The 16,468-nt window shown below is 36.4% G+C and overlaps 1 protein-coding gene across 5 annotated transcripts in view; it reads left to right on the forward strand.

Moving 5' to 3' along the window:
- The window catches only part of LOC129921980 (somatomedin-B and thrombospondin type-1 domain-containing protein-like), a 126,475-nt gene extending 120,534 nt beyond the window's left edge, over positions 1-5,941 (forward strand). For all 5 annotated transcript variants that reach the window (XM_056005511.1, XM_056005509.1, XM_056005510.1 and 2 more), the window contains 2 exons: positions 2,515-2,638; positions 5,341-5,941. In XM_056005511.1, coding sequence (XP_055861486.1) covers positions 2,515-2,638; positions 5,341-5,632 — 416 coding nt within the window. In that variant the 3' untranslated portion in view covers positions 5,633-5,941. The remainder of the gene's footprint in view (positions 1-2,514; positions 2,639-5,340) is intronic.
- The last annotated feature ends 10,527 nt before the right edge of the window (positions 5,942-16,468 follow it).

Consider the following 16,468-nt stretch of genomic DNA (forward strand, 5'->3'; position numbering starts at 1 on the left):
TCAGGTTTCCTATCAATCCAGCAATGTGGTCTGTTGAAGCGCTGTTAGCTCCTCCAAGTGTTTTCCTTCGTTCTCAGCTTGTGTCGTCTTCAACGCATGTTTCTTCCCGTAGTAAGAAGAACTCATGTCAGTGTTAAAATATAACGGGGTGGGACGTTCCGACAATGAGCGCAATATTTATACTAGTTTTTAAAAAAGTTGCTCAAATTAAGTCTAATAAAGAAGGGGGTAGCATTGGCCAATACTATTATACGAGGGATGTTCGATGTACATATAGCGCACGTATGTCTTAACATCATCTTCGTGTTCAGTAAGAAGCCTTGCCGCGAACTTGTCGTTTTTGTGACAAAAAGCCGTCAACATAGCGATGTTAAACACATGAGAGAATTTGGACCATTCTGACCATTTAAAAAGAATCACGTCAACAGAGACGTTTTTAATTGGTATACATTTGAACAGATCCTTATTAGTAGTCTTTATCTTACAATATTTTAACTTTTTAAACTTTTATATATATATATTTGGGTTAATATTCAACATTTGAACAGACAACTTTTAAACTTTACCCGTGTAAAAGAATTTGAATCGCGTCACCTCTTCTCCATTGGATAGGACATCGCGCCCTCTTGAGAGAACGTCGCCCCCCTTCCGCATGGGGTGCCCCCCCTCCACCACCACTGTTTGAGAAAGCTGCAGTAGTTTATACGAGTTTCTAATGGGCTTGTTGTCCTAGGATCATCCTCATCTTTAGAAGGCGACTTGTAGCGGGCCTGTTCTGTTCTAACAAAAAACCGTCAATAGTAGGATGGTGCATTGGTCGGGAGAAAACGGGTTAGACATATTGTAGAGGCAATAAAACGTTTTGTTTAAAACAGCCTTTTGAATCGATCTTGCTGCTAACGTAGAAAAAGTTCTAATTGAACAGTAAAACGATGTCAAATAATTAATAATTTCATTTTTCTTAAAATTTGGTAACAAAGTCGCGTTCGCCTAATTGATACTAAAATATAAAATAACTATGCAAATACAACAAATTTTTGTTCTTTAAAAAAAATTGCCTTTGCATCCCCCTTTGTTGTCACGTAACTTTTTGGACATTTGTACCAAAGAAATAAAATATGTACAATAGGGCCTAAAATAAAATACAATGATTGAGATTAGTACATTAGATGTCATCATCATCATTCCTTTGAGTTCCTCGTGGAACATAGGGCCTCAGCAAAAACACGCCATTCTCCACAGTCTCTTGCTAGTTTTTTTTATGGCTTCCCAGCTCTTTCTGGTCCTCTCGGCTTCTTCTAGTACACTGCGTCGCCATGCTCTTTTTGGTCTTCCTCTGCGTCTTGTTCCTTGGCGGTTCCACTCTAAGGCCTGTCTAGCTCTGTTGCTGGTATCTTTTCTAAGGGTATGACCAATCTATCTCCACTTCCTCTCTAAGATCTGCACCTCTATATTTTTCTGCCCACTCATCTCCCACAGTTTGGTGTTTTCTACTTTGTCGTACCAGTGTATTTTTTGGGATATTTCTCAGGCATCAGTACAGTAGATATGCCTAGACATATTTGGGTATATATCTATAGGTTTTTTTTATTTGCTAGTTTTTGCTGATATTCAATTTTTCCATTCGAGTTTTTATTTTCTAGTTTTTGCCAATATTCTTTCTTTTTTCCATTCGGGTGTCACCCCCCCCTAATGGGTGTCACCCGGTGCGGACCGCACCCCCCTAGTAACGCCACTGGACGAGAGTACTCTTCTATGTGATGTTTAATTACTAGATCTAGATCTAAAAATTAAATTATATGTTACATAGATTAGGATTGAAAAGAAAACAACTTTACGTCTTATGGCTACTTTACAAAACAACGCCTTGTTGCAACTTTAAAAATAATTTTCATGACTTTTTTTGTAGTGTTAAAAGATCTCCATGTCCAGTTTAGATATAATAGATATAAGTCTATGGAATGATACCTACTTGCTGAAATACTCGAAGACGTCTAGTCCGTTCAAGATAAATATTTTCTCGTTCTCTAGCCAAATTTAAATTTTTCTTTTTTTTTTTTACTTTGAAAAATTATAACAGTAAAACTAGAGTTTTCACAGTGTGGCCAACGAGCTATTAATACTTTTCCCAACGATATACAGCAACTATCAAATTTCGAATAAAATCGTGTTAGCCGTTTTCGAGATCCATATGCTGGTTTTCCCACCCATGTTCCTTAAAGATATGAATTGAACAGAGGTATGGTCACGTTAAAACTGACACCCCCATCCAAGGTTATTTCATGTTTAGAAATGCTATATATCCATACTCACATTTTTAAATAGCCTTCCGCACTCACACACTCCACACACACGCACAGCATCAGATCCCCTAGTGCTCTAGTTTCTCTTTCCCTCGAATCCCTTAGACTCTTCAACCACACCTGTCCCGACGTTAAGAGATTAGTTTTCATGACTATCAAATGTTCACTCAGTTGATTGCAATGACCATCTGCTTCTCTTTTCTCTTCACAGAACAGGCCAGAATTCTTCCCATTGAGTTTGGTCGTTACAGAACTGAGAAGAAATACGACCCATGGAAGGGCATTCTCAAGAATCTATACTCCAAATACTTTAATGAGATTCTAACTAGACCATCGTAAGTCAAAATAGGAGTTGTCTTTTTTTAGCAACCAAATTGTTAATAATATATATTAAACACATACACACGCACATATACACACGCACATATTGGTTCCTTCTGTCTATATGTCTCGAAATAAAATGGATGCGCCCCTGATAAATTGTTGGTGTCGGCTTCTCCTTGCAGAATCTGCTGTGACTAAACACACAAACTTTGCCACTGTTCGTGCATCTGAATGCATCTGTTTTAGGGCTATCTGATAGAGCAGCTTTCTTCCCCTTGTTCTTGTATAAGCTCGCCTCAGTTTGGTCTCGTCCTACCAGCACGCAGTCTGTCTCCATGTTGTCCGATCTTATGCAGTTTCCTACCAAATACTTGCGTTACTAACTGCAGTCCTGAGTACGCTTACAGACATCTCTGTAGGTTAATCTTTGCGTTCCTTATGTTTGAATGACTCGGCAAGCTCAGTATAAAGGGGTGCCCCGACAAAATAGCGTGGACAAAATAGCGCCGACAAAATAGCGTGAAATTTCCCAACAAAACAGCGTAAGACAAAATAGCGCGGACTTCTCTATGATGTGTATAAAAGTTCCGGATTTATGTAAGTGACCGTCCTGGGCAGCATTTTTGTTGAGAATTTTAATAGATCTAGAAGTAGGCCATATTTGCAGAGAAAGAGAGTACATACAATTTTAACTCATTCTCCTAAAAATAATATAATGATTTTTAAATGTAACCCATGTTCAAGGGTTAGTATGATGATGTGTGTGTTAATATAATTAAAAATCTTTATTATCTGCGGCATCTCTCTTTGATCAAACCAGGACGAACTTAGGCGTGTCACCATTAGTTCAGCTGGCGGTCACTTATCTCGTTAAATGTTTGTTTAATCTCATTTGTTCCATCTGCCCATGTAAAGACTGCGAAGATCGAGATGACCCTCAGATGTTGTAGGGAATTTGTATGACTATTGGGAGGACAACTGTATTGGTCGCCAAAGACGAAACCGCAGAGTGACTCCAAGATTTCCTAGAGCATTATGGAATGTTAGAGGTCGAGTACAGGAAAATGTTCTACGAACAAACAATTCAGTGGAGGGATGGCACCATGCATTTCAGCTGTCTATTGACGGTCATCACCCTAATGTGTACAAGTTAATCTCTCACACAGAACACAGAGAAAAAGAATCTGTGGTACAATGCTGAAGAACGAAGTAAAGCTGCAAACAAGACAAACTACCTCCAACTTGACAGACGTCTTGCAGCCTATGTACGGCAACAAGTCACTTATGGAATTTCTACGTGACATTTCCTACAATTTAAGTTTGTGAAAGTTTGTGGTGTGTATATATATATAAATCTAACAAGTATCTTTGCCTGTTTTCAAAGTACATTTTTGGACTGTAAATAAATGATACATTTTGAAATTATTTATTTTAGCTTATTATAATTTTTGATTACTTTTTGCGTATTTATGTTTTAAGATATCTAAAGTGTTTACTTCAAATGACTGAAAAATAATGATAACATTAAAAAAAAAATATTGGCTCTATTTATATTTTACGATATCTAAAGTAGTTCTTTCAAAATGACTGAAATTTATTTTTTCTGCTCTATTTTGTTCGCGTTATTTGGTCGGCGCTATTTTGTCCGCGCTATTTTGTTGGGGTACTGTATAAAGGATGTCTTTGAGAATTCTCCCATCTGGCATGTGCTGGTGACAAGTCTGAGCCAACTCAGTCTTCTCTGTGTCAATACAACATAGAGTCTAGACACTGTGCGTGTTGGCCAAGTTCAAAACTTGACGACAAGATCTCTCCCGTGTCAAACGTAGCTATTTCTCCTGATGTTGTGTCAAGCGTAGCTATTTCTCCTGATGTTGTGTCAAGCGTAGCTATTTCTCCTGATGTTGTGTCAAGCGTAGCTATTTCTCCTGTTGTTGTGTCAAGCGTAGCTATTTCTCCTGATGTTGTGTCAAGCGTAGCTATTTCTCCTGATTTTGTGTCAAGCGTAGCTATTTCTCCTGATGTTGTGTCAAGCGTAGCTATTTCTCCTGATGTTGTGTCAAGCGTAGCTATTTCTCCTGATGTTGTGTCAAACGTAGCTATTTCTCCTGATGTTGTGTCAAGCGTAGCTATTTCTCCTGATGTTGTGTCAAGCGTAGCTATTTCTCCTGTTGTTGTGTCAAACGTAGCTATTTCTCCTGATGTTGTGTCAAGCGTAGCTATTTCTCCTGATGTTGTGTCAAATGTTGATATTTCTCCTGATGTTGTGTCAAATGTTGCTATTTCTCCTGATGTTGTATCCAGTTACTATCATTCCTCAAGGTGATTGTTATCCTCTGATGTTGTAAATTTGTTGCTATTTCTGCAGCTTATACGATAAATGTTGCTATCACTTGTAATTGTGTATGAAGTGCTTCTCTCTCTTCTCCTAGTCTTGTGAAAAGTTTTACTGACACTTTTATTGTTTGATTTGTTGTTATCACTTCATTTCATTCTTGGTTTTACTCTATTAAAACTGACTAACTGATTCTCTCAGAGCTTGTGGATTGAAATACATTTTTATGTGAAGCATTAACCTATATTTTTAATTGAGCTGTACATTTAGTAATACGGCATTAGCTATCTTCCTATTGAGGGCATTTATCATTAACCTCGTTTCATGCTCCAAGTCAACATAACCTAAACAAATGATTTATATGCATTCCTATTACAGATATAGCGGTAAATTTAAGATCAGATCCACCCATCATGGTTGCGAGAGTTCTGAGTGGGCCAAACATCTGACCGTCAATAGCACCATTTGCGTAGAATGTCAGCCCGTTGCCATGAACAGAGAGACAGGTATGCGCTGTCTTGGACATGGAGTTTACAACATTGAAACAGCCTGGAAGGCCGTTGACGTGCCACACTGCCATGGAACATGGGAGCTAACGGGCCAACACCAGCCTGACGTCTGCCACTATGACGTTGAAGAGGAAGACAAGAAAAATTTTATCTTCCTTTGAGAAGAGTTCGCGTAATAGATGTCGACGAAGCAGCAGACGAAGTAGAGATATGATAGTGAGATTTTGATTGGATAGCTGGTTGAAAAGATTTTTTGTTTTAAATTCAGATATTGGTTTAAATGTGGTCATATGAACTTGAGTCTAGGACGCGACACTTCGAATGATTACTTTCTTTGCCATTCTTCTCAATCCCTCCATTTTTTTGTTCGTTTTCTAAATTTATCTGAAACTTGTTTTTGAATGCACCATAAGACTTTTTTTAGGAATAACTAACAGTTGCATCACATGACAAAAAAAAAAAAAAAGAAACTTCTCAAGAATGTCGGTTGTGCTTTCTCAAAGTTGTTATATACCATGTCATGTTAAATGCAATGTATCCCTTAAAAGATTTAGTTAACACACTGTTTAATTATTTTTAATTTGTCAATCAATTTTTTTTAATGATCTGGCTACTCAATTTTTTTAACACAAAGCTAGTGGAGGGAAATCTAATGTAGAGTATAGACCCTTATCTGAAATCAAAGATGTTTATTTATTAGGTCTTCAAAAAAATTATTTTTTTTTAAATATTTGTATTTCACATATATATTGGGAGTGTGAAGATGTAATGAAGAAATAAATATGAAGACTTAGTTATTTTTTTTTTTTTACTATTCTTTTCTAGCTTGTAAGTTTAACAATGAAAGTTTGACTCAGTGGCTTAGCTAGGGTGGGGTTAGGGGGGAGAATTTGAAAATCCCCTCCAAGCCCCTACTTGAGGGGGGCCCCCAAATGAGTGTTCAAAATTGTTTTTTACATTTAAAATTAAATATAACACAAAATGCAGGGCACCCAAACAGGTCAAGCCCCATGGGCCCCCAAATGATAGCAAATTTCTAGCTACGCCACTGATTTCACTAGTTCTGAAGTAGGCCTACTTACTAAAATTGAAATGTCAATTTGAGCTAAAGATAGAAATCTACAAACATGAGATGAATAGTTAATTATTAAGTTATAATCATAAATAAGCGTCAATAGATTATAAGCAAATCTATTGGACATTTTTAACATTTCATGTTTTCTAAGCCTACATATAGTAATCAAAGCATAGAAGGTTGTTTTTTTTTAATTAACAATGTGTACAATTATTTTATTTCCAATTCTACTTTTTAAAAGATTTTAGAAAGTGATTCAACTAGTCTTATATTCACAAAGAGCAGTGGTGTACTGAGCTCCCCCCCCCCCCCCCCAGCAACAGTGTTACTTTTTGTCTATGGTATTGCATAAGAAGAGTCACCAGCAAGCAATACTAAACTGAAATATAAGGTCAATGAACTAACATAGCCAGAGAAATATTTTAGTTGTGTTAGGATACCAATTTTGGTGCCCTTTATGCTCCAGCCCTGATGCCCTCCCCTTGCTATGCCACTGAAAAAGACTATTTACAAAACAATAAATCTGGTAGATATTTTTAACACAAAAAATTCAGTTGATGCGTTTTAATTTTTTTCTTGTTTACAGGCCAGCTTTTTATTTTTTTAAATAATTCTGTTCTGTGCATGCTGTCTATAACATAGAAGAAATGCTTGATGCTAAATGTCACAGCCTTGAAGAATTATGCTCAAACCTATTCCCTGTATGACAGAACACTACAATTTATAATAATAGACATTTTTATTTCTTTGTTTTACAATTAAAACATTTTTTTTTAAACTATTTAAGATTTTTTTTTTCAGTTGACTCCTGTAGATACTCTCAAAGGCAAACAATATTTTCATGTATTTGTTGTGTAGTTCTTTTTTGTTTCAATTACTATTCAGATATATTTGCATTTGACACTTGTATAAATTTGTACAAATTCTATGTCACCATTTATTGCAAATACTTCTTTCACCATATTAATGAATCAATATTTTAAACTTGTTTTTTTTTTTTTCAGTATTTTGTGTAACAATCTATAGAAATCACAGCTTATGACATTTTTTCATTTGACATTGTCATGTAACTAAGTTTATGGTAATTGACATTTTTTTTTTTGCTTTTTTTGTTAATACATTGCAAATCTTAAGTAATATATATATGAGGCTATATAGACTATATGAAGATTAAAATCAATCTGCATAGCAAATACAAATGTTAATAACAAATGATTGTTTGTAACACAAAATTGACATAATGAAGAAAGAACAAGAATTAAATTAGTTGCCTTAGGCCAGTAGAGTTGCTACATTCTTAAATAGAATTTATTTAATTCTACTGGTTTGTGCTGTTCAACAATTGATTTTAATATAATAGCAATAAAAACACTATCACAACAGAAAATCTACTCGACCAAGAGATAAAGTTTAAACTTGTAAGCAGTCTCAAATCAAATTGGCACCAGATTGTAGAAATGGTAACAGATAACAGTATCAAACAAAGAGACATGGTATCACACAGGTTGGACTTGTATGTTACCAAAAGACATGGTATCACACCAGTAGGCTTGGTATCACACTAGTAAACCTGGTATCACACCTGTTGACTCAATAAGATACCAACAAGCCTTGTATTACACCAGTAGACCTGGTATTACCCAAGTAGATCTGGTATCACACCTCTATACCTGGTATCCCACCTATGTACGTGGTATTCCACCCATAGACCTGGTATCACATGTAGGCCTGTAGGCCTGGTATGATCCCAACAGACATGATCACACACATTTATGGCTGGTATCACGCCAGTGTGCCAGGTATCACTTAAATATATATGGTATCTTAGCAGTAGTCAATATGTCAACCTTAGTGGGGGTAATAATCAAGTCTCTGGGCAAAAACTATTTTTCAGCCCCTTTCACATAGCCCATTTTCTGTGGTTTGTGTCACTTTTACAATCTGTCACTGTGCCACTTGACATTCAGCATCTTCGACTTAAAATCAACAAACAATGAACATTGCTTATAAAGTGGAACTTGACATAAATACTATTCTAGAACAGATTGCTTGGATCCACTTCCTTTATATCAAATAAGTTTCATTTTATTCACATCTTGACATATTTTTTTAACATTTGTCTTTTTCAAAATGTGCAACAAATCATTTTGTTTCTTATGTAATAACAAACATATAGAATTTCTGTCATTTTATTTCTCAGTTATTTGATGTGTTTTACATTGGCACATGTTTGGTATATTACTCAAATGAATTGTATTATAATATGCTATCAATTTTACATTTTAACCTATTTATATCATTTTATCAAGTATTTAGCATATTATTTCATATCCTATCAAATTAAAAGTTGTTGAAAAAAAAATGTGCAAAATAAAATACAATGTTCAAATAGAATGGTTGCCAAGGAAACCATTGAGATGTTCTTTGTTTACTCTCTGTAGTTTGCTTCAGTTTTTTTTTTGTTTGTTTTGTTTTGTTTCGTTTCATTCTGCTTTCATGTAATTGTATTCATGAAATAAACATTTTAGTAACAAAACCAAAGTTTTAAATATCATTTTTATTTTAATATTCACGATGTTGTGTGTCCATTTGGTAAATGTGAAGTTTGAGGGGAAGGGAGGGAATTAAATCTTATAGGAAACCAAATAAGTTGTAGTTTCCCTTTTAAATTGTATCCACTACCTTCATGCAGTCGACTGGGAACTAAGCAGCTGGCTTCACATTTCTGTAATGTAGCAGGTGACTTTTGTTTAGTGTCAATACAAAGGTCTCAAGTTTTGGGCAGCGTTTTTTTTTCTTAGGGAAGGTGGGAAAGTATGATTTATGTAGGAAAGTATGATTTGTGTAGGAAAGTATGTGCAGCCCAAAGTAACTCTGTAAAGATTTCTGCTGCTAGTCACAGAGTATTGTAAAACTTCGCACTGAAATGGAAGTACATGTAGATGATGACAGCAACAGTGTGTCAATCTAAAGCGAGAAAACATCAAAGAACCACAAAAGTATTGTAGGCCTATCCAGTGCTTCTTCAGAGAACGCATGAACGCTAACAAGAAACATTTTTTATTTCGTTTCTAGATCTAGGTGTGTACCTTCATCTCATGACAGAAAGCATCAATAGACATTTTTTTAAAAAGTAGATAATTTCATATCTTTAGATCAAACCATTGCAGTACTCAAACTTTGTGTATGCATGAACACTTAAACAATCTTGTATTAATGTACTCAAACTTTGTGTATACATGAACACTTAAACAATCTTGTATTAATGTACTCAAACTTTGTGTATGCATGAACACTTAAACAATCTTGTATTAATGTACTCAAACGTAACAAGTTACTCAAAAGGATGTTGAAGAGAGCTGAAAGAAGAATAAGTTTCTCTCTTACACCTTATTGACCTTTTACACCTGCGACTTGTTACTCATCAATGTCGTGTTAGACATCAGTGTCTTCTTACACATCGGTGTCTTGTTACACATCGGTGTCTTGTTACTAGTTACACATTTATACAACAGCTTTTTCTATTTGCAGTGCTGAATGACCAGTGAGCTCATTAAGACGATGTAGACATTTTGTTTTAAAAGCTGAATGTCTGCATCTATAAATGTAGAGTTCCATATAGACATGTATTAGCTAGATAAGTATATGTCTTATAAGATCGGCAGTCATTGAAACTTTTCACATGAGACTTTATTCATTCCTGTATTTGAAACTAAAAAAAATGCATAGTTTAAGGTGTCTACAGTACAATCTTCTGCAATATATATTCTGTTAAAAAGTAAGTTTAATATCAAATTTTCTGTCATATGCAGTCTTTAAATGGAGCACAGCGACTAGTAGAAAAAGAAATCAGTGTGTGAAATGTTTTGTGGTAGACTCAATCTTAACCCTAACTGTAGTTTCAATTATTTTTTTCCTAGAAAAGATATTGAAAATCTGACATCATGATATTTTAGACCATTCAAACTTCTGATGCAACGGCTACTTTTTATTTTCTTTTCTTAAAGCGAAAAATTTAATTTTTAAATCAACTATGCAAGCAGTTTTTCATAAAAATACACCATTTTTACTACTATTCACTATTAATAGTAACAAACACTGGAGGCTATTTAGTTAAGGAATAGGTAATGTACCAAACTTTTAACACTTTTATGCAAACGGTTTTAGATTTTTGTAAAAAATATTTTTTTACAAACGCATTGCTAAGCTAAGTAAGTTCTGACATACTACATTTTAAAAAAAGGCTTTTTTTTCAAAAGAAATATCTATTTAATATATATATAAGTGGAACATAGTTTAAAACAACAATTAATGTAGTTTTAACGCGTAAACTACAGCTAGACAAATTGTACAATCATATGGAACTTGAGGCTTTAAATAAGAGATTGACCCTTTACAAAACAACTAGATCAATTAGATAATCATTGTATGACATCAGTTAGGCCAGGTTTACATCTAAATTCACCTTCACTTTCACCTCCCTTGGTCTGCTGGACCGTTCGGGCAGCACTGTCAACCTTCTTTCTCCATTCTTCTCTGTCATTACTTTTGATAGAATTTCATTTTGATATTCTTTCTGAAAATACTGAAACCTGCTTTTTACCTGCCTGGGTGGACAACTTTGGGGGGGGGGGCAATTTTGAGTTTGTGTTTCCACACAAACTGTCTTTGTAACCTTGTTTTATATTCGTATATTTGTTGTCCGGTGAACTATTTTTTATCTCGTCTATTTAGTCCAAAAAAAAGGCTAATCACCCTGTTGTAAAATGCTGTTTATTTTTTAAACTACTTAGCTCCCTTTATTCACTCAAGACCACTCTTCCTAAGGTGCAATGCTTTATAATTGTTGTCTCCCTCTCTCCTGTATATCCGTTTCTTGCATAATAATAAACACACCTCCACAACACATATTTTGTCTGCACCCTGTGTTGACTTTCATTAACTTTTTGTGTATTGACTAGACACAAGCAGTCCTCCATGAGTACCCCTATGGGAAACCCATATCTAAATCACTGAGTTAAGACTGTTAATTGGAACTTACATAGGTCTACTAAATGGTAAAAGTGAATAAGACAAACAAATTAATACAAATAATTTATTGTACTGGGTGAACCTTAACATGTAGTCAATCGTAGTCTTGAATAACTTGACAAACTACTTTCACATTCCTTTTATCTTATTAATATTCACTTGTAATACTTTTCATGCAAAAAATAGGTTTCAGGTTTCTCTCTTTCTCTCTGTCTTTCCTCCTCCTCTCTCTGTTTCCCTCCTCTCTCTTTCTCTCTCTCTCTCTCGGTCAGAGCACGTTTTGCATCAAGAAACGTTTATGAACGCAGCTATTAGGTCTTAACATCCACAGCAGAGTCGATTATCAACTACCGAAAATAGTTTCTAGGGTCTATAAACCTATTAATATTATTATAGAAATGAATTAATGCTCTATCGCTGGAATTGCCAGAGTCGAGTCTTTTAAAAGGGAAACAAAATTCATTGTAGTACCATTAACAGTGACAATTGAGAAATGTTCTGATGATGTGTCAGGTCTGCAGCTGTACTGCCCTCGGACAGGTCTTAAAGATCCTATTCGGAATGCTTAGGGCTTTAAATGTGTCTGCGAGTTCAGTTGACATTATCCTTTCGGTCGATAGAACAATATGGTGTCATGTTACTATAGATAGAGTCCACAGTCGCTTCATCTATAAGCTTAGATTTGTTTCTTTTTTTCGTTGTTCAATTTCATTTCCCCTTATATTGTGAGATAGTGGTACGGCTAGGCCAATGGTGCGGTTTTGTCAATAAACGGTAAATCAGGACGATTAACATCTACCGTCCTTTTAGTCAAAATAGGTCTATTGCAGTCTATTAGGTAATCTGTTCACTTGAGAAACTCTTTTGGCTAGTATTTGTAGTAAGGAGGTGTGCTCTACTTTGTCAGATTACGAGTTAAGGCCAGGCTTTGATGTATTTGTTTTGCAACTTGGTTATGGTGGCATGGTAGGCAGATTCTGATAAAGCTGAACATTCTGCCATTATGTGTTCATTTCACTCACCCGCGTTTCCGCACTTTCAGCACTTGTCTATAACATCGGGTTTTAGGATCTGCTTTTCATAATTCTTAGTGCTTATTACTCAGTCCTGTATTCCCGTGATAAAGCATCCTGTAGATGTAACCTGCTTTGAGCCAGGTTAAAGAAACAACCTTGTCAATCTTGTCACCTTGTAATAGAGGCGGAAATTTTACACGGAGTTTTTTTCTTCCCATGCCCTATGTCGTCTAAATAAATATTAATTTTTTTTTTTTTGGTCAGGTTTAGTGGGGTTGTGTCAGAGTCATATTTTAGTGGGGTTGTGTCAGAGTCATATTTTAGTGGGGTTGTGTCAGAGTCATATTTTAGTGGGGTTGTGTCAGAGTCATATTTTCCAAGATAGGGAAGAAGTTCATTGCTTGAGGTGTTGAGTTTTTATCTTATTTTTTAAATTTGCATCTAACACAATTTGTAGATGCTTTGTTGTCCATTCTCCATTCCTCCTAGGCAGATGTAACCGTATGGTGGAGGGTTTGGTGTGAAGGCAGCGAAATTTGTTAAAAGTGTTCTTGTCAGTCTGTTAGTATCATCTAGGTCAGTGACACTCCTTTTTAAGACACCGAAAATTTAAAGTGGTATTGGAAAGGTCACTGCAATTTATTGGCGTTCTTGTCAGACAATTTTCTGTTGGGTATTTTAGTTATTCTTTAATTACACCTAGAAACAAAGTCCTCTTAGTTTTGTATGATTAAAAGTGGTAATCTGGTTAATTCACAGATATTTATAAACCGTAGAAGAGTTCAATTCCTCAATGCTTTCAAATGTAATATCAGTAAGTACTTCAATTAGTTATGAGAAGTTTTACCTACAAAGTGTGTAGCGTGGGTGCATTATTATAAGCTAGGGGGCTGTGCTTTGTTTAAATCTGTGCTTTACCAGCCTTTCATTTGAAGGATACAAAACAAATTGGGGCGGCTTAAAAGATCGAGGTTGGAACTGAGGGCTTTCTATTGGAGGAGGACAAAAACGTATAAACATGTTTAAAAAATGGATTGTTGGGGAAAGGCGTTTCAATAAAATAGTGTGTGGGGGACATGGGCGTAGCCAGGATTTTTTTTTTCGGGGGGGGGGGGTTTGGGGGGGTGAATTTTTTTCTCCCCCCCCCCCCCCCCCCGCGAAAAAAAAATTATATGTATTACATTCTGACCCTTCATTCTTTCGGAAGACGTTTATTGTGCCCTAGAATAGGTTCTTCCATGAGTTAATAAAAAAATTGTAGATCCCCCGACACTACCAGCAAAGGGGTCTGGGGGAGCGCTAGGAGCTCCCCCAGCGCGGGGCGAAGCCCCGCCGCCAATCACTATTTCTGATATTGAAAACCAACAAAATGCATATTCTGAGGTATCTACAGTGCATTTTCCTGCTATTAAAAAGTTCTATTTCAAAAACCTAATGTGCTATTCTTACTGACTTAGACCCTCCCTCGTCGTTCGGCGCATTTGCCATCAAGCTGTTTCCATAAAATTGTGGACTCCCCGCCATTACTAGCAAGGGGGTCTGGGGGAGCGCCAGGAGCTCCCCATCGCGGGGCGAAGCCCCGCCGCCAAGCACTATTTCTGGTATTGAAAGCCAACAAATGCATATTTTGAGGTATCTACAGTCCATTTTAATGCTATTAAAAAGTTTTATTTCAAAAACCTAATGTGCTATTCTTACTGACTTAGACCCTCCACGCCGTTCGGAGCATTTGACGTCAAGCAGTTTCCATAAAAATCTGTCACTGGTAATGTCTGAAGCCTCTTCCCACCTACCATGAGGACCTCCATGAATGAGTGGCGTCAAGTTGTACTAGGATATCATTGCAACTTTTCTTATGCGTAATTCATTTTGTCGGAGAACATGTCCCGCAAACCTCATGCGTCGTTCTCTCACAATCTTACTAAGGGGTCGACTCCCAGTTCGGCATAGGATTTCCTTGATTTAGATCCGATCTCTATAACTGACTCCTAAAATCTGTCTTAGCCATCTTTGTTGAGCCACATTTAGTGTTTTTCAATTTCGGCAGATGACTATTCACTGCAGTTTATTAATGGAGCCCTGCCACTGGTAAAAATGTGTAACCTCTCTTGAATACGCTCTTGGAATTAAGTGACTGTAGTTTGCTTTAGATTTTATATCGAAAAGAGAAGTTTTATCGTCAAAATCTTCTGTTGGGGGTTTTCCACCTCAAAATGCTCTGTAGGGGAATCTTAGACTTAAAACCATCTGGAGGGGTTTTAAACTTTAAAAAAAAAAGCCATCTGTAGAAGAAACTCAAAACCCCCGATTGGCTTGGCTACGCTCAAATAATTTTAGTGTGTAATTTGCTTTTTTTTTATATTGAAGATGTATTTTTAGCACCAAACCCCTATGAATGGGGGTTTAAACTCAAAACCCCTTTCGGCAACGCTCATAGCATTTTGAGTGCGTAATTTGCTTTTTTTCTTACACTGAAGATGGCGGGGGGTTTAAACTCAAAACCCCTTTGACTACGCTCGTAGATTTTAGAGTGAGTAATTTTCTTTTATTTATATTGAAGAGGTACTTTTTAGCTTCAAACTCCACTGGAGGGGAGTTTAAACTCAAAACCCCAAACTCATAACATTTTTAGTGTATAATTTGCTTTTTTTTATTATTAAAGAGGTATTTTTTACCTTCAAACCCCACTGAAGTGGGGTTTAAACTCAAAACTGAGTCAAAACCCATTTAGCTACGCTCATAACATTTTGAGTGCGTAATTAGCTTTTTTTATATTAAAGAGGGGGTTTATCGAAAATTTTAGACGGGGTTTTAAAATCAAAATCTTCCTTAACTGTGCTCTTGGAATTAGGGGATTTTCGTTTGCATTTTTTTTGTTTTGTTTTATAGAAGAGGGGGAGTTAACTGCAAAAACCCCAGGTAGGGGGTTGAAAACTCAAAACCCCTGGTAGGGGGTTTTAAACTCAAAACCCCTAGTAGGGGTTTTTAAACTCAAAACCCATAGTAGGGGTTTTTAAACTCGAACCCCCCTGGTAGGGGTTTTTAAACTCAAAAGCCCTTTGGTTGTGCTAGGGCAAGTGATGGTTTAGTATTAAAATCTCACCTAAAATAAACAAAATCAAAGCAAAAAATCAGTCACTAAATTCCGACTCCCCCCCCCCCCCAAGGGGGGGGGGTTCATTTCGGGGGGGGGGGGTTGAACCCCAAGAACCCCCCCCCCCCCTGGCTACGCCCATGGTGGGGGAGGCACGCAAATAAGATGGTTACAGCTGATGGGCCAAAGAAGTGTTTGTGCATACTCCATAATATGTTTGCGGGCCGTTCCATTGAAGGATGAAAGAGACAACAATAAAGGGAAATTTGACGACTAGAAAATTGTGTTAACATTGTAATGCGGGCTGTTTTATTTGATTGGATTTTAACAGTAGCGTAGCACGGGTGTCAGATATAGTTATGCGCTATTAGAATTCAAGGACATCTGTTTCATTAGAAGATACAATGGCCAAAAAGTGTAGTGTTGGGGAGGGGCGTTTCATTTGAACATAGTGTGTGTTGTGTATAGGTGAGGGGCTTTATATTGCACGGATAAAGAAGGCTACAACTGATGGGCCTCGGAAGTGTTTGTGTAGACTTATAATAAGCTGATGCGGGCCCTTCTTTTGTAGGATTAGACAAAAAAAAAAGAACTTAAAATTGAGGGCTAGAAAATTTTGTTGGGGGTGGGGAATTGTTTTAATGCTGGCCGTTTTATTGATGGGTTTCGGACAAAATAAACATATATATCAACTATTCCAACCGTAGCTAGCACGGATACCTATCAGCTAGTTATAACGTATATTCTTGCTCAACTTTAGAATGAATAAAAGAGTGCATTA

This window comes from Biomphalaria glabrata, chromosome 12 (genome assembly GCF_947242115.1).
Source record: "Biomphalaria glabrata chromosome 12, xgBioGlab47.1, whole genome shotgun sequence".
Lineage (NCBI taxonomy): Eukaryota > Metazoa > Mollusca > Gastropoda > Planorbidae > Biomphalaria > Biomphalaria glabrata.